Here is a 22,223-nt window from a genome sequence, read left to right as displayed (position 1 = left end):
GCTTAAATGAAGTTACATCTTAAGGGTGGAAATGAAATAAGATAGCAATGTCATTAAGATTGAAATGCTCATGGGTGCAAGATTATGTTTCTAATTTCTTTTTCTGTTGTTACTTTGTCCGATTTATCATATTTTGCGCTGTTGGGGAAGAATACTAGTAAAATGCAAAAAAGTAAAATGCAAGCACATGATGAATGCATTTATCATTTTTGTTTAAGTCTGTATTAAGCGGCACTAGCTAGGTGATTCAGTAATTCGCTGCTCTAGTTGTATACAGCCACTCTGAGGAGCCTGCAGAGCTTCAAAGGATAGGCTAAGGAGACGGTGCTTCTTCAGCAGATGGGTGTGGACTCAGGTATTGGACAGGTAGTTCCTCAGACCCCTCCCCTCTCTTCCCCGGTATATATGACATTCCCATAGAATCCTATAGAAGCTTCTGCTTGTCCACTTTGCATCTGTAGTCCACATCACTCTTTAGAGTGAGGGAAAAGAGTTGTGGAATCCTGGAGCCAGTGGAGCAAACGGCAGCAGCCCTGCTCAACCTCAGCGCCAACATGTTGTACCTGGAGACCGGGACTGCCACTTCATACAACGAGGTAAGGCCAGTGGAGAAACTCTCAATGGGGCATCAAGCATCGCGCCCATTCCCTTGGTTGGTTCCCTAGTGCTCCGTGGGACAAATGAAGTACCAAGTAGAATGGCAGAACTAACAGACCTTGAAGAAGACAGATAGCTGTATTTTTGGCCACTTAAATTTTAAGTCTTTGATAAAAGTCTTTGTATTTGTTGCTAGACACTTTTTGTATGTGACCCAGGCATTTCTTTACACGTTAATGTATCCTTTGGAGAATATATTATATGAATAAATAAAGGAGAAATTAAGAATAGCTAGCCGTAGAAAAAGACTTGACGCACGTAAGATTTGCATTGAGCTCCTCTATGTTTGCGTTTCGACTCAGTGACAGTGTGTGTGTGTGTGTGTGTGTGTGTGTGTGTGTGTGTGTGTGTGTGTGTGTGTGTGTGTGTGTGTGAGAGAGTCCAGAGAGCAGGGGAATGTAAACACCTGGAGTATCTCTTGAATAGTTCCGTTTTGTGAAATGGCCGCTGTCTGTCTTGGCATGGATGTTGGTGCCTGCTGTGATTTTCTTTGAGTATTGTTGTTGCTGTATAGGGCCTACACATTAGAAAATAACAGTTCCAAAGGGTTATGGCTCTCTGTCAGGAAGCCTTCTAGGAAAAGAAAGCTCAGAGAGGTATAGAGGATGAAAAAAAAAGAAAACAGCATATTCTCATTTTTGTCTCTGAATGATTCAGTCAGAGAAAATATGAGGTGTTCATTGAACCTCATTGAACCTCTCATTTTGTGGCTCGTAATCTCTCATCAAAAGCCAAGTAGGAAAATACATTGTTTGATAAGTTATTTAAATCATAAGCCATCATTAGACTGAGTACACTACCATTGTTGCTCTAACTGTGTAAGAAAGACATTCTGTGTGGCTCAGTTGTTTAAAAGCATCATAGAAATGTTCAGACATTCTTGGATTCAAATCCAGAGCCATGACGATGAAAACATAAAATAACAACACCTCCAAAAATATAGGTGTGACTTATGGAATTAAAATTTAGAGAGTCAACTTAGAGGCCATAAGATCGCTGACCTCTACATCAAAAAAGGTTCTATATTGCACCTATAAGGGTTTTCCTACATTAACAATACACCGTGCAAAGTGTTTTAGGCCTGAATGTGCCACTGAAGTGTGCGTTTCTTAGCTTGGAAAAAATCTCAGATCTCCAAACATTCCCACATTGAAAGTACAAACGTCGTGATTGATGGATCTGTGTTTGCAAATAAGAGAACGAGCGTCTCAGAGCTGGATGGTGAACTCATTAGGGATACGTTTTTAAAGTGAATTAAACATGAAAAAAGGGTTTGTACTGCAGTTATTTTCCCTCCAGAAATTTTACAAAATGGCAGCATTTTTTTTCTGTTCATAAAAGACAAAAGGTTACCAATTCCCATTTAAGCTATTTGCCAGCTTTTTTGCTGTTTGCTGGTTCTGCCTCAATGCAATCCATCAAACCACCTTAATGTTACTAGTTCAGGCAAAACAATTGATCCAGTCAGGCTTATTTGAGAAGAACAAGTCAGCTGTTGCCTACTTTTGTATACAGATATGTATACTTGTCTGTTCTGTACCTTGGGTCCCAGTTATGCTTTGTGTCTGCTTGCATGAGAGAACTATTATCTCCTGCAAGAGTTTTCTTCTTTGTGATGTTTTTACAAACCAAATCCTGCATCCAAACATAATGCCGACCAAAAGAACTGCGGTAGATTGTCAGATTGCAGGTTGCAGATAGCAGGTGTGTCAGGTCACTGTCTTTTAAGTTGTTGAGCGGGGGGTCTTTAAGTGGTGTCCACCTCCGTCCCTCCAGTGTCTGAGGTATCGGGTTCCCCTTCCCCCAGCCTCCTGGGAGCCGCCGCAGCCATTAGAATGTGGCTGGCCAGGCGCTGCTGTTTAGTCCGGGATCGTAATTGCTTTAATGGTGTGTTGATGCAGATACAATCACCTGCTCTGCCCACCCCAGCAGGTATGAGGTGTAGATAGACCCCCGCCCAGCCCCACCCCAACCCCCACCCCAGTAGAGCTTTTAATGGCCCCCCTCCCCTGTGGTCACTCATCACAGTCCCCTGGACGCTCTTATATGCCGGCCCAAGGTACTGGAGCAGGTCACCAGAGAGTTTGGAATGGCAGCTATTCCCCCCTCAGGCCAGGTCTGCTCTGGTTCCTGTCATCTATTGGCAGTTCAAAGTTCTGGCTTGATCAATGCTGACACTTTTGTGACCAACTAACATGGGCAACAGGAATAGGATAGCTGGTATATTCTGTGTTTAGATATATTTTTCAGCTATTTCTTCTGTTGCGGTGTTCTAGATTAAGATTTAGTCAGCTATAGTTGAGTAATATTGGTGGAACCTAATAAATAAGAGATGTCCAGAGTAAGACATGATAGTTTCGAATGCATTTATTTGGTCACTGGCCTGGTAATAAATGCAAGACAGCCCAGAAAGAATTTTAAACGTGTCAATACGCCTTACCAAATGCCACGATGATGGCATTAATAATAACTTTTAAATTAGGGCTGCTGTTTGTATTTGAAATATCCGTGATATGCGCTCGGCATAATTCAGATTCCTACATTGGAATCAACAGGCTATCACTCTGAAGGTCAACAGTCTCCTTTTCCTATTGGCCTGAAATGCTTACCCCAGCAAATGTCTCAGACAAAGAAATGCTCGAAGGCCTCGAACAGACTGCACAACCTTTCAAAAACTTTATTAAAGGCTGTCGAGGATGTCAAGGCTGTTGATTTACTGTGGTTCTGCTTAGCGGCTTGACGTCCCAAAGGCCTAAGCACAGAGTCGGCTATAAACAGAAGGAATTTTTAAGAGCAGCTAAAGTGGTTATTAAATGGCTGCTATATTATAGTGGAATAAGATCTGATTAGAGGAAACTGGGAGAAAGCCTGAATCTCCCTTGTACAACCTTTTTAAAAGCGGATAGTCAGCTTCCAGTCAATTAAACATTCAAACATGATGAGTTTTAGGTGAGATTTCACTGCTGGGCCCCAGTATCTGGTTATTACCTCTTTATCTCCTCATTCCTCATCTTTGATCTCTGTATTCATTTGGACCTTGAAAAGCGTCATCTTAGGCCTTGCATTAATGATCCGTATTTTATGTCAGGCATTCTGTGTTTTATGTTTTTTTTCCTCCATGCTTTTAACTATGATTTGTGTCCCTGGCCAGCGTCGGCCTTTTCATTAGAATAATAATTTGACATAATACCGCCCATGATAATTATGGCCTGTCACGTCCACCTTCGCAGCTGCCAACATCAGGTAGTGGGAGAGGCTGTGTCATCTATGGTTGGCTGAGGCATCGGTGCAACGGCAGTGGAAGGTAGTAGGGAATATGTTGCACCACAATCCAAGAAAATCAGACTCTGATATCACTGCCTCTGACTCACCACATACGGGAAATATTCTTTAAACAGGAAATTGTGTCACATTGTTGTTTTTCTTAGAACAGGGACGATTTTTTACAAACATACAAATCCTTGAGTGACTGATCAGTTTCTGTGATTTCAGTGTGAGCAGTTAGGACTATAGCCATTCTCTCTGCTCTGAGATCAGATGCACAGGGCAACTCTACAGCCCATTCAGTTTAAACCTCTATTATTCTTGTATGCAATTACCCCATTGTGAGGGAGCGTGTGTTTGGGAAAGCCTCTCCCTGCTAAAGGCTAGAGGGTCTCCACCAGAATGGAGTTTTCTTTCTCTGTGTGTGTGTGTGTGTGTGTGTGTGTGTGTGTGTGTGTGTGCCCCATTCACAAAACACTTGTCTCCTAACACCTGCATGCCCAGCATATTGTTCTCCAGAGAAGCTCCTATAAGCTCTGGTGTCATTGTTTCCGGGGGGTTAAGCAGACTTGTGCCGCACACACACTGACCCTCATCCAACTGCTGGCTAGCCTGTGGCGCTGCTGCAGAAGTATACTGAGGTTGACTTGAATGACCTCTCTCAGGTGCTCAGGTGTGTGTGTGTGTGACTGTGTGTGTGACTGTGTGTGTCTGTGTGGGCTTATATGTAATGAAGCAGCATTAGTGTTTCACATTTAATAACTGGAGTAATAGAGATATAACCTGCCTCCTGTATGTTTTTGTTGGTCACCTGGCACACAAGTAACACCTGGCAGTGCAGTGGGTGTGAGGCGGACAGCTGTGGTCAGCCGTGCCTGAAATAAACAAGAGGCCCTGGAGAGATTAATGGCCGTCTAAAGAGCGAGAGCGATGGCACCTCGTCCAGGAATGTGCCATTTATAAATGGAATGGAATGGGGTGAATGGCAAGCGGAGCAAGCAGGAAGGGGCTGGCTGCGGCCCAGGCGTATTCTCCATCCTGTTTAAAGGCAGACATTTTAATTCCATTCCTCCTGTCTGAATACTTTTGGTTGTGGAAAAGGGAAGCGGTAGGCTAAGGTAGTGCAGTTGCGTTTTTTTGTAGTTTGATTTTGATCCAGAAACAAAACAGGGCTAGGCTGATAATTGGGGTGAATGAATTAGAGAATCTCATATTTTCATTTCTACCTGCTGGAAAAGCTGGTTTCCAAATGCATTGAAATTCAGCTCAGTGAGTCAGTGATCTGATATCAGGAGGGTTGACATGCCAGGCCCAGGAACGAGCTCGACCATAAACACAACACCAGTAAACACAGAAGTTGTTACTCTGCTTAACTGTGGATCATTCTTTTTTCTTTCTTCTTTTTTTTTTTTTTGAAACAAGATCTCCACTTCCTCTAGCATGTTTTCTTCAAGTGATGTTGGCCTGAACTACCTTTCATCTACATTTGATATACAGTATATATTTAGCTATGATTAGTTGTTTTTAACTGAACTTTAAACCACACTACAATTAACATAGATATATCTTTGCAAAGTGCATGGCAGTAACTATTAACTTGAAACTTGAAAAATTTTACTTAAAGTATTATTTCCTTTAACTTAACAAGACGCTGCCTGATAGATCATTTAACTAACAAGTGCATCTATGAAGCTAGCTCTTTATGCTATTTAGTACATTAAGTAATTTAGCGACTATATCAAGGTATAATTGAACTCTGCAGCACCTTTTGCTGATAGATAAATCTATCTAGCTACTGTGATAACAAACACAGCGTGCGTTTTTTTTTTTTTTTACTGTTGAATCAGCGAAAGTGTTTATTTACTCAGACTCATTTTCATCTTCTGAAAATGTCCACATGTGCTCTGAAAACCTGGTCAGCTTTAAAATGTCTAACCAAAGTACTGATGCAAATGTAGACCAGCTTCTATGTCAGATTTGTATACTTTTATCGACCCAATGGATGACAGATAGTGTTCTATGTCCTATTCACTGTATCTGCATGAGTAAAATTCATCAACTCCTGTCTTTCATTTTAAATTGTCTCTATGCTGTCAGATTACAGCACCGTGACATTCCCTTGTAATGAGTCAAGACATTCCTTTGTTGCTCCCCTCGCCCCCCAACCCCTCCATTTTGTCTGCAGTCACAGTATACAAACCTGGGGCTCCTGAACAGCATGGACCAGAACATCCAAAATGGAAGTTCCACCTCTACCAGTCCCTACAACAACGACCATGCACAGAACAACGTGACCGCCCCGTCACCCTACGCCCAGCCCAGCTCCACCTTTGATGCCCTTTCTCCCTCACCGGCCATCCCATCCAACACAGACTATGCCGGGCCGCACACCTTTGATGTGTCCTTCCAGCAGTCCAGCACAGCAAAGTCTGCCACCTGGACGGTAAGACACATCGATTCAGTCATGCTTTCAGTTTTACTTCTTCTATGCAGCATGCTTTAAGTACTTGTATTGATTCCAGCTCTGGGTAAAATAGCATTTGTAAAAATTCTTAACATTTGGTTGCAGTACCAGATGGGTAATGTTTACTACTTTAGCACAATTAGGACTGCTTTAGGACAGTTCAGACAGTGTGAGGTGGTCAATCACAGAAAAGTTTAATAAATTGACTTTCAAATAGGCCACTTGTGCTTTTGTCCTGTGCTGTCCTGTGCTCTAAACCCCAAACATCTGGCATTAAAATGATGTGCAAATACTATTTGACACAGGGCTTGTTCCATAGCTTTTCATTGAGAATTGGCTAGACAAATTTCAAATAGGTTTTCTGAGCAAGTATATGCGCCTCTGCATATATTGTTCATGTAATAAATACTGTCCCACAGAGACACATTTATATGCCAGATGTCATCATAACAGGTCATCATATGAGGCAATGATTTGCCAGAGTAAAGGTGAAGGAGATATGTCTGATAACCATGAAATCTTTATCTTCACAATCTGTGCTCCAGGCAGATTTTGGTGCACACTATATGAAAGTCCTCAGTTGCACAACTACATCTGGCAAAGAAGAATGTCACTTGAGATGTGAAGCTTCAAATCATGACAAAACCCCAGGCGTTTCTCTTCAAGACTCCGACATTACACTTCACTTGCTGAAGGAAGAAAAAACTTTTAGAGCATGATCTACATAAGCTTCGATTATGAGAGACATTCTTTGCCTTCACACTGAGCCAAAGTCTTATAGATCTTATAGATGTAGTATTTGAATCCTGGATGACTTTATATCTCCTCTGAACAATGGCAAAGGTTACAAATCAAAAGCATCTACTCGTGAATACTCTTATATCCTGCTCAAATACACATTCACCTAGCTGCAAATGACCATGCGCAGGTCACTTGGACGCAACTTGGGCAGAGTTGGGCGACTTTGTTGATCACAGAGGTAAACAGGCTCAGCAGTTGGTCCAGGTGTGGTGATTCCCCGTGCAGCTAGATGTCACCATGTGATGGCTCAGTAAACCTACACAACCAGCTCCTCCTGCTCTGTCATTATGGATGACAGGGCTAAAGGACAGCTGTTGCATCAGAGCCCCACCTGCTTGGTTTGTTTATGTGTCTCCGCTGCAGCGCTCTGGGCAGACGCTGTGCTCCAGACCCGCAGAACCGTGCTTCAGTGTATTAACGACGAATCAAAGCAAGCGCACCCTAGCGGACACCAAAGCTGATTGGTGGCATAGATGTCACCTCCAGATGGAGTTGTTGTCCATTTACATGCGTTGAAGTTCCATGATGGGACATGCATTGCAATAAATCACCAGTTACAAAAACCAGTTACAAATTATCTCCAAATATCATTACTGGAATCAATATATTCATTAAAAAGTTATCTGGCTAGACCTGTCTCACATTTGCTACATCAGAGGTTTGGGATTGATATTTGACTATTACAATCCACATAAGTCATCAATCTCAAATTTGGCAGGAGACATTGTTGAAAAACCTGTGAGTTTACTGCATAAAGTTCAGTTAATGCAGTGTGCCTCTGAGTAAACAGGCTGAACTCGGCGAGTATTGGGCGATCTCACCTCGTTCCTTGGCCACGCCGAGTGTGGGATTGTGACATTTACCCAATTCCCACACCGCCTTGCTCATCCCTCTCATTTTCACAGTGCAAAAACAAAAGTGTCTGTCTGATGTGCAATTGTGTGCAGGTAAGAGTGTGGGTTGTGCGAGGCACGCCCCAGAGCCTGAGCTGCTCTCTGGCTCAGGACACATCCCATCACAGACACATGTAGTGTAACAGACCAGTGTGTCCCACAGTCATAACACATGATGCAAGACTGGTTAGATTGGTCTGACTTCATGCGGAAAAGTAATGGATCTCTATTTTCCTTATTATTGCTGTACTGAGTAAAACAAATATCTTCCCGTAAAGCCCAAACTAAATATTGCTTCATATTTTTCAAAGTTGAATCCTACAGCTGAAAGCAAAGCAAACAAAGTGGAAGAAATCGTACGTAAATTGTGGGTTTTTGCACGCCAAGTCAGGTATCAGTGTGATCAAAAGGAATACACATACTGTATATTGTTCCAATGGCCTTGGACAACTAAGTATAGATTTTTGAACATGAAAAAAACCTTGAAGTTTTATATGAGAGAGACAAAACTATATCTGTTAACTGATACATCAAGACAATTTTTGGAACTGCTCCAAACCGTGTGGACACTGTTACTCATGTAAACACATTTTCCTGGAATATGGGTGTATTACTGATTCAGAGGAGATAGCATTCTTACGAAATGAAGTTTATCTGAGTATGAAAGTTGACCCTGAAAGTGTCTGTTGATGACATCACGGTTTAGAGCCTGGTTTCTAGTTTTGGTTTGCAGTTGCTCATATTCACAAATATTGATTAATCTAAGAACATTGGGATAACTTATTAATACTATAACAGGGTTGATTTTCTCATTTAATGCCAAGGCTAAATTTCAGTGCATCAACCACTAATTACCAGTTACGTAACTGCAAGATGCAGTCACTTATTTCTACCAAAGAGAATTTGTCATAATTTTGCAACACTCAATTCAATCATTTTGTGAAGCTTGTTATGCTGATGATTTTCCATCATGGCTCGTAGAGAGAGTCCTTTTCGCTGTGGTCTCCGCAGCAGTCACCCTAATTCGAGAGAATTGTGATTATAGTGTTGGCTTCCATCTGACGGAGGCTCCTCCATCTGATCTCAGGAGATCTTTTGCAAAGCTCCCATAATCTCGACCGAATAGCTCAACCGCTGGACTGATGGACTGATGGCAAAGAGCCACCGAAGATGTCACCACCACAGCTTTACTCCATGCAAAGATCTGCTAATGCCCCCTTTTGAAGGCCTGTGGGATCTTCCATGGGACTTAGTGGACTGTGTACTGTGCTTTTTGATGACTGTTCTTATGGAGACACACCTAATCCCTAACCCACACCTTAACCTCTTCCTGTCTAGGATGACTGTGACACACGCAGAGGTGCAACACGTCAACATTTCCCAGAATTGCTCCCACACTGTCTCCTGTTTGCTGCTCTTTGCAGTCGGCCACAGTATCCCACCCTTTTGTCATTTAGTTAGACAAAAACACACGGCTAGGTCAAATGAATAATGTCTACGTGGGTTAGAGGTGTTTTTTCTTCTTTGCTTTACCAAATTGATGGAGTGTCGCAAATGCGGCAGCTATTGTTGGCTACTGATGCTACTATTGTGAGGCTAAAGAGTGGTTGTGTTTGCCTTGTGTATTAACTGCCACCACGTAGTGCTCAAAGGAGAGGAATGTCATGGTTCGGGCTATCACTAGGACTCTGTAGAGCTAGGGGGGATTACAGTAATGGATTGAGGGCCTGTAGATAATACTTGTGTAAATACTGTGTGCCTCTTTCCTGAACCCTGTGCTCTTGGAGTGGGCTCTGTCTTTTTGAGAGAGTTAAGCTCGATGGCTGCATCTCACATTGCGCCGGAGGAGGAGGAGAGCCCTTGAATGCTGAAAGAGAAGAGTGTTCCAGCGAAAGGCAGCAAGACACAGCTTGCCCCTGGAACATCTGCGGGCCCGTCCCACGCCTCACGAGATGGGGCTGAGACTTGTTTGTGTCAAGAAGCTTGTCGTGACTCGCCCATCGCAGACACACAAGCCCTAAAACCTACAGATGGGAAAAAAAAACTAGAGGGGAGATTTTTAAAAAGGCAGAGTTGAAAAGATTTTTATGATATGAGCATGATTTCTCAATAATCGGTCTGGAAAAGCCCATTCTCTGACAGTTTTCATTATGAGCTTCTTTTTTACCCCTAACAAAACAGCATAACAGCCTCCTACAGTGTGATAGACAGCAACAGAAAACAGGAAAACGCAGTAGTTGTATAGTATAAATACAACAGAAGACATTACTCTGTCACCATGAGACGATCGGCATTTCTTGGATCAACTCTTACCAAATCCCAGTAAATTGTGGGAGCTCTCAACACAAAAAAAAGTCACTGTTGTGAGAAGACTGAACTTTTAAATAATACAAACATGTTTGTTGTTTTAATACTCCTTTTAGTTGAGTGATAAGTAGACCAAACACAGCTGTGGGAAATTAATTTGTGAGTGATAGAAAAAGCAAGAAACTGATTTTTGTGAAAGGACAGTTTGGTGCTACTGAACTAACATAGCTGTTTGGCATTTGAGCCGAGATGAGGGAAAAACCAGGGTAATTTACACAAAGCCTGTCCTCTTTCTTCTTGGTGAAGAACTTCATCGGCAGACAGACTCAACCAGAATCAGACAATAATGCATTAATTATTAATTTACTTTTCCTCAAGAACAGACATATTTTGATAAACCTCTTCCGTTCTGTTCAAGACAATGAAAAGCTACACTTTATTTGGGCCGAACAGTAAATGTTGGCTTTCATTTTCACTTTCAATTGCAATGAAATGACTCGGTTGTAGTTCTAGTGATTTAGAGCACCGGTGAAGACATGTATGTGATTGGCTAATCCCAGGGGTGACAGATGCATTTCTTGCTCTTTCAGTACTAGCTACATAAACATGATGCCACATGTGATTGTACAAATTTGCCTTAGGACAGGTGTCATCACCTGGACTGGGACAACACTGGTGCCGATGACTACGGCATAACAATCATTTTTTAGCAGGAGGTGTGGAAAAATGCGAAGATTCTCTCATACTTAATAAATATGTTGGTAGTCCATTTTACCCTATATTGTTCCCTATTATTTTTCCTTAAGAAGCAGGTGTTTTACCTCTTGCAGTGAAAAGGGAGAGAGGAAAAAAACTGCTTTGCATTATTGTTGAATTAAACAGGTTTGGGAGAAGCTTTAGGCATGATGTGACATGTCAGGTATGAAGAAGACAAGACCAGAGGCGCCAAACAGTGCTTGTTTAAGGCCCGATGTTTGTCAGGACTTGACTTCTGCATGCGCCCGCAGCGCCTGTCAGGGAGAAAAGAACGCTACAGCTGTGGGCTTGCCTCAACCTGCGTTGCACGGGAAGTGTGTATTTGCGTGTTGGAAGTGTCTCATGTGTTAGAAAGTAATTGCACACATGCAGCACTGTACAAGCATCAAAACATAAATTCTATGTTGCATGCAATCAGATTATTATATGAACATATTCTCATTATTATACCAGCTTCCAAACTGCAGACTTTTTTGCTTTTTTTATTTTTTTTTGTCAGCCAGTGTTGCAGAGCAATAGCTGGAGCGGCTTATGGGTCTTTATAGCCTTTACAGAACATTGATTTTTTTTCTCCTATCCAGTTGAACAATGTGTCACGCTACCTGCTTCTTGCAAACACCTAAAAGTTTTCTTTCAAATGATTGTGATTAAGCGGCTCTGCATTGTGTGCTGTGTGTTCCCTGGCTGTGTAATTCACATTGTGACCAATGAAAGGCTCATAATTACATGTTAACACCTGAGCACCGCACCCTGTGTGAGCCACTGAATCCCATCAGTCAACTAGCAGCCCTCCACCCTGAACACTGTTAGCTTTAGCCATGTGCTGCTTTCAGCAATCAGCAGTGGCTCCCGCTCTCACTGCTGAGCAAACACAGCACCAGCAGCACATATTTGTGTGCTCGAAGTTTGTAGCTTGAGGGCTGGGATGGTTCCCTGGTGTGTGTGTGTGTGTGTGTGTGTGCATTCAATGGAAGTTTAAGACAGTAGGATATAATCTAAACAAACTTTTGTTTTCTGCCTTTAACCTCTCTAACTTTATCTCAGTACTCTCAGTTGTGCTGTTTTCACACCCAGCTAAACAAAACCAGCACCCTGTAATTATTCAAAACACTACATACTGACCCTTTATACAGGGCCTCTCTCTTTCTCTCTCCCTCTTAATCTCTCTTTCTCTTTCGCTCTCTCCGCTCTCTCACTGCTTGGCTTCTCCACCTCATTTAGCTGATTGACAGAGGCGTACGGGGAGTATCAGGTTAGGAGCAAGGGGACAACTACAACCATTCATCTTGTGTTTTTTTAAAGAAGACCTTTTGGAAAGCTGCTTTGATTTTACGCAAGGAGCAGTTCCATCATCGTGTTGACATACATGTCCCAGAGCTGGACCTGTCCTCATCTGTATATCAGTATAACTGCCATTCATGTGGGATTAATGTATTAAGCACAAACAGCAAGTCAGAACACTTGGTGCATAACGGTGCTCGGATTTTATTTTCATTACCTTAGTGTTTGCCTCTATACTAAATATTCCCTAACACTCTAGCAGTGCATATTAGTGGTATTCATGCAGTGTTGTGTCCCTAGTATACTGATATCAGTTCATCCTGTGCATGCACAGTTTATAATGAGGTCACTTGAGGAAAGGAGGATAGCTGAGAATTTGGGTTATTATTAACCCGCTTTTATTAGTGGATCCCAACTCCCAGGGAAATGCACTGGAGTAACGCATTTAGTTCACGAGAGAGGGAGAGAATCTGGGAAAGAGAGAGAAGGAGAAGGCAGTGTTTGGAGTTTGTCCTGATGAAAGGAAAGGTTGTGCCTGGGGAGCGGAGTGGAAATGTCCGTGCCAAGCTTGTGTAATATTAAAAGTCAACACAGACAGGTACTGGGATGTGCTCCTTTCTTTGGAACAAAACTTAATAGAGATGGAATTTTATGTGGCATTGTTCTAGAACACAGCCCCGAGCCGTTTTCACAATGTTCACTTTTCTTCCCTCAGAAATGAACCTGACAGGAAAATTTTCCCCACACCCTCCCCGCCCGCCCCCACCCTCTCCGCCCGCCCCCACCCTCTCCCCGTGCCTTCTGCACAGAGAGGATTTAAGCCTCTGGTTACACAGTATTGATTTGAATGGTTTGTTTACACAGTTGGGTTATGCCTATTAGAAACAATTCACTCTTTTTGATGGCTTTCTGGTTATCCAACAGTGGCATGGGAGCCAGATCCATCCATTATTAATCACTCCTGACTCAGAAACTTGAATGCGAGCCAGATTGTGTGAGCAGCCATTACATTGTAGATGGATCTTCAGTGACTCCTGTGATGAGTGCTTCATTCTTGTGGTCAGGGCTAAAACTGAGTCAGTCATTTTCATCCAGCCCCACAATAAAAACTGCACTCAACGTTACATGGCTCGTATGAAAGGAAAGACGTGAGCTCGCCAGCGTCTTCAGAGGCTTCTACTCTGTATGACAGTAGCCATCAGATGCTTTAGCAGAGTGCTCCTCCCTTGAAGATGAAAGCCAGGCCCTGTTTAATTGCAGCTGGAGGGGTCCATTTTATGGCACTCCTCGGAAGTCCCAGAGGCTCTCCATGAGACAGCATTGAGGTTGCCCAATACACACCCTTAGCAGCAACTCCTTTCTGTGTGTGTGTGTGTGTGTGTGTGTGTGTGTGTGTGATTATTTAAGTAGGTCGTAATCACAGTCTTGCCCTTTCTGCTTCAGGGGAAACCAGAAGTGCGCAGTCCAGGCAACAGGTGTTGTAGGGATCAGTTCATCCTTTTAAAAATTTAGGCTAACATTGTTTTGAAGCCTCGCAACGGTTTGCTGTTTCGTGAAACGACACTTCCTTGTGAATGTTATTGCCTTTTATTGATTTGTCTGAACTGAAAGGATCCATTCATAAAATGCATTGTGTAATCTTTTGGTTTTTCCCCCTGTTCTTTTCTTCCTCTCCAGTACTCAACAGAACTGAAGAAGCTGTACTGTCAGATTGCCAAGACCTGTCCCATTCAGATTAAAGTCCTGACCAACCCGCCGCAGGGTGCTGTAATCAGGGCCATGCCTGTCTACAAGAAAGCCGAGCATGTCACAGAAGTGGTCAAACGCTGCCCAAACCACGAGCTGAGCCGCGAGTTCAACGACGGTCAGTAGTTTGATTACATTTAAGAACAAAACTGATAACTCATGTTTCACCTCTGTCATCATTGTTTGTTATCTACTCTTTTAATGACATGATGTAATCTTGCTTCCAGGTCAGATAGCTCCTCCAAGCCATCTGATCCGTGTGGAGGGCAACAGCCACGCCCAGTATGTGGAGGACTCCATCACGGGCCGTCAGAGCGTCCTGGTCCCCTATGAGCCCCCCCAGGTGAGCTGCCCATCAGGCCGGAGAAGGGCCTTCTCCCTGCCCTGTCAACACCACATCACCACCTCACCACCTCACCCTGACTCTGACAGATACAGCGGTGACAGGCTCCTAACAGACTCTGAGCTGTCCTCCCATCCCTGTCATATCCAGCTGCCCCCCCCCCCCCCCCCCCCCCATCCTGACACCCAGCAACTGGTGTCCCCAAAAGCCCCTCAATACGATCACACCATGACATTCCAACTTCATCTCTGTCCAGCCTTAGAAGGAAATGGCTACTATTTACTACTATTCACTACTATTTCTCTATTTCAGACCCACCTAGACAGTTTTGTAAGTCATACAGCATGTTATGAGATATATAATTCAAAGTCATGTAACAATGGCTGATCATAGGATCTCATTCCACTTAATCCTCGTTCATGTATTCTATACAATCTGAAGATGTAATTCGTCTTTGAAAAGGCAGTCACTCACATCTGAATCAATGTGCAGACACAATACAGCCCATATTTTCTCTCTCCTATGTGTCCTGTCACTCTCCACTATACACCATCCAGTGAAATAGCAATACTATTCAAATAATCTGGAAATAGGTCTTTCCTATTGTAAGTGGGTAAAATACGCTATTGTGCAATTGAGTATAAAATATAGGCCACTCCACTCACACACTCCACTTTTCATGAACTATATCAGCAACATCTGGCTGTTCAAAATGAGTGAATTGAATTGACCGTGGCTAAAATCATAAAAGCAAAGCCATACAATCTGAAAATAGCCTTTGGATATTTTAAGAGGAAAGATGGAATGATGGAGCCAAAAAGTGAAAAAACACAACCATCTTTCTTGAAAGCGTAGCTTAGACTATCAATTTACTGTGATGATGGTGTTATCACTAAATGTTGATGTCCTTCTCCTCTCTCAGGTGGGCACAGAATTTACCACAATTTTGTACAACTTCATGTGCAACTCGAGCTGCGTGGGCGGAATGAACAGACGTCCCATCCTCATCATCGTCACCCTGGAAACCAGAGAGTAAGACACCCCATCATCATCATCATCAGTGGTAGCCTCTCATCGATCCCCCGAAGCGGTGAATTGTTTCTGACCGCAGCTCTGCCCGTGTCTCTGTCTTCCTCCCAGTGGTCAGGTATTAGGCCGCCGCTGCTTCGAGGCCAGGATCTGCGCCTGCCCGGGCCGAGACCGGAAGGCAGACGAGGACAGCATCCGCAAGCAGCACGTAACGGATGGCTCAAAGAGCAGTGACGGTACGAAGCGCCGTAAGTAGTGCTGGGGCTGGTGGAGGGCTGACGGGCTTCGGTCTTATCTGACGTGCTCAACCGCTGCACTCACTAACGCACACACTGGAACACTGCATGCCGCCAAACCCCTTGCTACACTCTTCTTCTTCTCGCTTCTTTTCCATCCTGCTCCTGCTTAGGCGAACTCTTTAGCACATTAGCCAGAGGTACTGAACACTTTCCCCATCCTCTTTCCAGCCTTCCGCCAGGTTTCCCACGGCATACAGATGTCCTCCATCAAGAAGAGAAGATCCACAGATGAGGAGGTTTTTTGTTTGCCTGTAAGTTTCCCTCTCTGTTTCTTGGGGGAGTTCCTCAGGGAATTGCTTCAGTGCATTTTCCAGTGAGTGTGTCTCTACTGCTAACTGACCTCTGTCTCTCTCTATCCCTTGTAGATCAAAGGCCGTGAAATTTATGAGATTTTGGTAAAAATCAAAGAGTCTCTGGAACTCATGCAGTTTCTGCCCCAGCACACTATTGAGTCATACAGACAGCAGCAGCAGAACCTCCTTCAGAAACAGTGAGTACCGGTTTAGATTTCTGACACAGTAGCGCTCCTTTGTTGTCAACCACAATATGAAAGACGGGTCTACATTACTAGCAAGGTCAACCCTCAAAATTTGATTGGAACGGTTTTCTTGTGACTTCTTTTAACTTTTGCCCGCTCACACTGTGCTATCTTTCTAACTCTTTCTACATTGCTTGCTTGATGAAGATGACAGTCGGGCAAAGAGAATCTCCCTTAACCCGTCCTTTTTAGATGTGATTGTTTTTTTGTTTTGGATAGAGTGGAGTGACTTAACATGATTAACTTGTTGCTGGACAGGTACATTGTATTGACAGTGGCCATGCATGGATGGTCTTGATTCCACATGTTGTTGCCACTGTAGCACTCTTGCATGGCAACTATCAAGTAAAGGCTGTTGTGGCTAAGACAAGACATAAAATAAAGTTCTCCCATGTTTCACAACATGAATCTAGAATTTGCTCCATGCTTGTGCCCTAGAGGCTGAACCTTGCATCATGTAGAGCTGTTTTTTTCCTTCTCCTCTCTCATGGGATATGAGCCAAGCCTGATGAATCGTGACAAATGTACCTGGCTATGCTTTGTTTAGGAGAAGCTTCCAAAGATTGATGGTAACGCCTTTGGGTGCTTTGCCAGGTTTGCACAACAGCACCAGTCACAAAATCCCTGCCTTAGTCTCATCTATTCGCTTGAGCATAATTAAAACTGTCTCAGACACACACGTTCACACACACTTTGCCTTGTCCACGCCCATTCACTATAAGCTATGGAAAAGGGTAGATGGGTGTAAATGATAGTTTGACAGCCCTGTTATGATAATTATTGCTTATGTTATAGTTTCCCATTAAGAGACTGGCAGACAGCCTCACAGTGAGATAATGCTTGCATTTGCTGTTTTTAACTTTATTTGGATTTGTTGCAGGCTACCTGTTGCTTGCCATCAGGCCCTCAAATGATTTGTGGTGAAAATAATGCTAGGGAGTAGACATTGACCTTATGGTGATATTTTAACTAAATCAAGATTCATTTTACATCAGTTGAATCATAGAATATCTTTCAATTCTGAATATTATAGTCAGAATTCTTCTATCACTTTCCCTGTAGGATTTGGTACATTTAGCCCACTTAACTGGGTAATAGCATACAGATTTTTCTCGCGTCTTTGTGTATTCTCAAGGAGATCCTCATATCTAAATTCATTTGCATGCTGCTTTGTTCCACTCTCTTCTCTGTCCAACTTCATGACCTCCCATCTGTATTCTTAACCCCTACAATGTTTCCCTCACAGCCTTTTAAATAAAGGGTTCTGTCAACTTCAAGCAAGTGTGTCAGGCCGTTTTTTCCTTGACGATACCACTCTGCACATTCCAATGATGTGATGAAATGGTTATCTGTTGTTACATAGTGCCATCTCCTGGACACTGACATTAGTGCAGCTCATGGACACGAGACACTGCTCCATTGACATGTATACAACAATTTATGTGATAAGTAATGCTTATTATTTGAAGCGAATTACCACTGACTGAAATTAGTAACACTCTCATGCACAAAATAATCTTCATGCAGTTCTTTTCATCTTTCCTTCCATCACTGTTTTTTTTCCAATAACATGTGTTGAGCTACTTTTATGAACCTCTGGGCCTCTCTGTGGTCACTGCTCTCGCCTTCTCCCTCAGTGAGCCCTTATTTCTGCTCTCTCTTCTTTCTGGTTCCTCCCTGCAGTCTGATAAAAACCCGTCTTGGTAGCCAGCTCCTGGAGCCTGCAGGAGAGCAGAGGCGACGCTGCAGCTCCTCCTGAATTTCTGCCCCACATTCCTCCTCCTCTCCCAGTTACATGGACCTCCTCCTTGTCTCCTTTCCTCATCTTTGTTTTCTTTTCTTCTCCTCCCTTTCTGCCTTCCCCGTGTCACTGGGATCCTGCACTGAGGATGTGCCTTTACTGAAACTCTCAATTTCTCAAGTAGAGTTATATGAACAAAGATCTGTTGCTGCTACAATATCATGGAATAGAACTTCTCCATTTCACTCACCATGGTGCAAACTATAGACAATTTCAGTCTGACTTGTAGGCTATACCTTACATGCTGGACAAAGCTATCCCTTGCATATGATAAGCTTAACCAGTCTTGACCGCTGGGTCTAGTAAAATAGTCCTTTAAGTTCAGAGATTATAATTTAGGCTATGATGTTTTTGCATGCATAATTTGTGTCAATAAAAAAGGATATTTTGTAGGGTCGCCTATTGCGATGACATTCTTAGTCACCATAGCAAAGTGTACAACTTTGTTCAGGTCAGCCCTGTTTATGTTTATGCCGGTATCATTTGTGTTGCATAGAGGTTGTTTGTGTAAAGTAACTTCATCCCAATCGGCCTCTTCACCTTTAACTATGGCTGAAGTTGGACAGGAACCAAGCTTTAGTGTTTGTTTTTCTCTGTTACTTGACTTACTGAGCTTATTCAAGTGAAAGTGTTCTGCCTTTGCTTCATCATTAGAGCTGGACTCGTTACAAAATGTTAGCTTACCTTGTGGGATTTGGGGGGGGAAGAGACTTTATTATTGAGATAACTTTGCTAATGCTGGTCATGTTTTATAAAGTCACTGCAGGACAGTTTGTGTGTTTGTTTTTGATCTATTTTTAATTTTTCTCAATAAAATGTCTTTTAATGGAGGAAATTGCAAATGGACACTCTGCTGTGAACAGAGCAGATTCTATTAACATTTGCCTCTGACCATTCTGTTTGAAACAGATTATTTTGTTATTTTTGTGGCTGCTGCACTTTTGTCTGTCAGAACCTAATAAATGTTTCTTTCTGCTTGAACTCTGTCCTTTTCCTTTTCCATTATGCTATTTTATTACCACTTGGGGGGGTGGGGGGTTGTATGTGTTCAATATTTACAAGGAAACTCAAACATTTCTTATGGGTCTATGAATATCAGCTATTCATAGCTAACAAGATTTTATTTTTGCTAATTCTACTCAGCGACTGTTCATGCAACAGTATGCTGCTACGCTATTATCAGTTATGTGTAGTCATTACAACTGCCTCTATCACGAAAAATGAAGCCATTTTTGTGTTTGTTTACAGTTTATTGCTTGAAGATGTTCATTCTTCCATTAAAGGATAATATTGAGGTGTTGGTACTGTGATTAAAAACACCAGGCCTTTGTCATTAAAGATGACATCTGAGGAACGATGATTGTAACGGCCTGTAACCTCCTCTCTCCCGCCCCAGGACTTCAATGCCGTCTCAACCCTCCTTTGGCTCCAGCTCTCCAACTCATGGAAAAGTCAACAAGCTGCCCTCTGTCAGCCAGCTCATCAACCCCCAGCAGCGTAACACACTCACCCCGTCCAGCATGTCTGGAGGCCTGACTGACAGTAAGTGTGGCCCTTTGTTTCTCCTCCTGTCTATCTCAGGCCATGCACCCCCTCACCCCCTCCCCCACACCACCACCCCGTCCACCCATCCCCTCTGGGCTTATTGTATATGTATCAGGACAGCGTGTCTGGGCAGGCAGGAGGGACCTGTGCACCTCTCAGCCCCCTGACAGGAAGCTTCCTCCTCAAAAAATAATGTGATCCCTGTGAGACTTTCCTCCTTCGCGGGCCTGCAGGACCTGTTATGATGCATTATCTGTCATGCTGAGAGTAACCTCCGCATGCCCCCCACCCCACCCTTACCATGTTTCTGTTGATATTACATAATCTCTTAACCTCAGAGAAGTACAGAATGCTCACAGTAGCTGCTTGTGTTTCTCTAGTGACTCCTATGATGGGCACACACATCCCCATGAATGCTGACATGAGTTCACTGAGCCCCACACATGCACTGCAGCCCCAGCTACCCATGGTACCTTCCTCCCATTGTACCCCCCCTCCTCCATACCCAATGGACAGCAGCATCTCCAGGTACCTGACAAAACCACAATGGGATACTTTATCTTCTTTTCGCGGTTCACTGTGAAAGTCAATAATGCATTTAGATTTAAGCTTTCCTCAGATGAGTATGTTTTTTGGACTTTTAAACCATGAACAACAGATTGGTACTTAAGCGTTTAAACAAATTTTCCCTATTCCCTCTCGCAGCTTTCTTCTACGGCTGGGCTGCGCAGGCTGCTTGGACTACTTCACAGCACAAGGCCTAACCAACATCTACCAGATTGAGAACTATAACATGGAGGTGAGACATTGCCAGTCCAACACCAGTCATTTGTGGGGTTTGAGAGAAGAGTGCCTCCCCTGCGAAAACTAACGCTACCCTGTGTAATGACTATTAGGATCTGTCCAGGCTGAAGATCCCTGCGGAGTTCCAGCACCTCATCTGGAAGGGTATCATGGAGCACCGACAGACCATGGATTTCTCCCCACCTCCCCACATACTGCGCACCACCAGCGGGGCCTCCTCTGTCAGCGTGGGCTCCTCTGAGGCCCGGGGCGAGCGTGTCATCGACGCGGTGCGCTTCACCCTGCGCCAGACCATCTCCTTCCCACCGCGCGACGAGTGGTCCGACTTCTCCTTCGACCTAGATTCTCGCCGCAACAAACAGCAGCGCATCAAGGAGGAGGGGGAGTAACACTCATATTACATATTCAAATAGAAATGCACTTATTTTCATTAGTGTTTTGTTTCTCTGGATAGTCTAGGAGAAATAAATGGTGTTGAGTAAAGGTGCATTTTACTATGTTCAAATTTCTTGAGAGAGCACTTAAGAAATGCCAAGAGTTTGCTTTGAGTTTTTGTTAAGTGTTCATGATTCATTCCAATGTTAAAGCATGACTGGAAATGAAACTTGTGTTATAGGGCTTATTAGGGCTTATTTCTGCTATGGGCCATAGCAAAGGTGTATTTTAGTTTCTAATAGACTTTGTGACCCACAGTTAGGGTTGTACAATTTAGTCAAGTACACTGTTTTTGATATCTGGCAGAAGCCAGCATTGATTGTAAACATTTCAAAAATTTCCTGTCAGAAGTGTTATGTCAATTGATGGGTGAATTTTTTTTTTCTGCTGTAGCTTCTGTTAACTGTTATGTCTGTTGTTGTGAGACCAATGCATCACCATTCTTTTGTATCAGATTCTGAAGTATTTAGGTTCAAGTGACAGATTTGATTTAGCCATATATAATGCTCTTGACCCAGTGTGTTGCAGTGGTAATGATACCATGACTGATGTCCTTTTGTCTTTCTGTTCTCTTCTCTTATTGCTTGCTTGTTTTACCACTGTGCAAAGTCGTGATTGCATTTTAAGGGCCATCTTTTACTGTTGCAGTGGATGCCTAGCACAAGTATTTTTTTTTTTTTTAGTTCATGAACCACGTTGTTTTGGTAAAGGTTTGTTTCATTTTATAGCTGGCCAAAACTTATGATATAAATGTATATACATTTGTATAGTTATTTTCTGAAAGTTTCCCTAAAGAAAATACTTGATTTTCATCATGAACAAAAACATATTGATGTGAATATTGCCTGGTAGCTATATCAGCAAGAACAATGTTTGTATTCATTGAAAGGAGTAAATATGTACCCTTCACTAGCCTATAGTTAATGTTAGGTTTTTGTTCCAAGTAGCACATTGCCAAGTAGTACATTGTTAAAAAGCAGAGATCTGCAGTTCCATATTTTTGTACAATGTGTTGTAAATATGTTGCAATGTACCTAGGCTATTTTGATATAAATCAAAAATAAATATCCATACTTGCTGTATTGCATGTTAATACTCTTTTGTTTCAAGTTATTTCAAGTGAGGAGAAAGCGTTATCAAAGGTGTCATTCCAGTTATGCCTTTTTGTAGCCAAGAATGATATAGAGCTGATAAGAGTAGAAACTACACTGCTAAAACTACATCACTAGTGGCTACAAACTAACAAATCATGTTTAGGCG

The 22,223-nt window shown here is 42.9% G+C and overlaps 1 protein-coding gene across 5 annotated transcripts; it reads left to right on the top strand.

Annotated features, from left to right (window-relative positions):
* Positions 1-423: 423 nt before the first annotated feature.
* On the top strand, positions 424-22,056 carry tp63 (tumor protein p63). 5 transcript variants are annotated; one of them, XM_071923483.2, is made up of 12 exons: positions 426-596; positions 6,056-6,364; positions 14,101-14,287; positions 14,397-14,512; positions 15,435-15,544; positions 15,653-15,789; positions 16,009-16,091; positions 16,206-16,330; positions 19,576-19,721; positions 20,105-20,252; positions 20,430-20,523; positions 20,621-22,056. In XM_071923483.2, the coding sequence occupies exons 1-12, from the start codon at positions 555-557 to the stop codon at positions 20,915-20,917; spliced, it is 1,794 nt and encodes a 597-aa protein (XP_071779584.1). In that variant the 5' UTR covers positions 426-554; the 3' UTR covers positions 20,918-22,056. The 5 variants fall into 5 exon arrangements, with proteins under 5 accessions (XP_078141594.1, XP_071779584.1, XP_078141593.1 ...); XM_078285467.1 differs by having other exon boundaries at positions 427-596; positions 15,653-15,777; XM_071923485.2 differs by having other exon boundaries at positions 428-596; positions 6,107-6,364; positions 15,653-15,777.
* Positions 22,057-22,223: the final 167 nt, after the last annotated feature.

Source organism: Centroberyx gerrardi, chromosome 9 (genome assembly GCF_048128805.1).
Source record: "Centroberyx gerrardi isolate f3 chromosome 9, fCenGer3.hap1.cur.20231027, whole genome shotgun sequence".
NCBI classification, from domain to species: Eukaryota; Metazoa; Chordata; class Actinopteri; order Beryciformes; family Berycidae; genus Centroberyx; species Centroberyx gerrardi.
The sequence above is the reverse complement of the archived record's forward strand: the minus strand, read 5'-3'. Positions and strand labels throughout refer to the sequence as shown.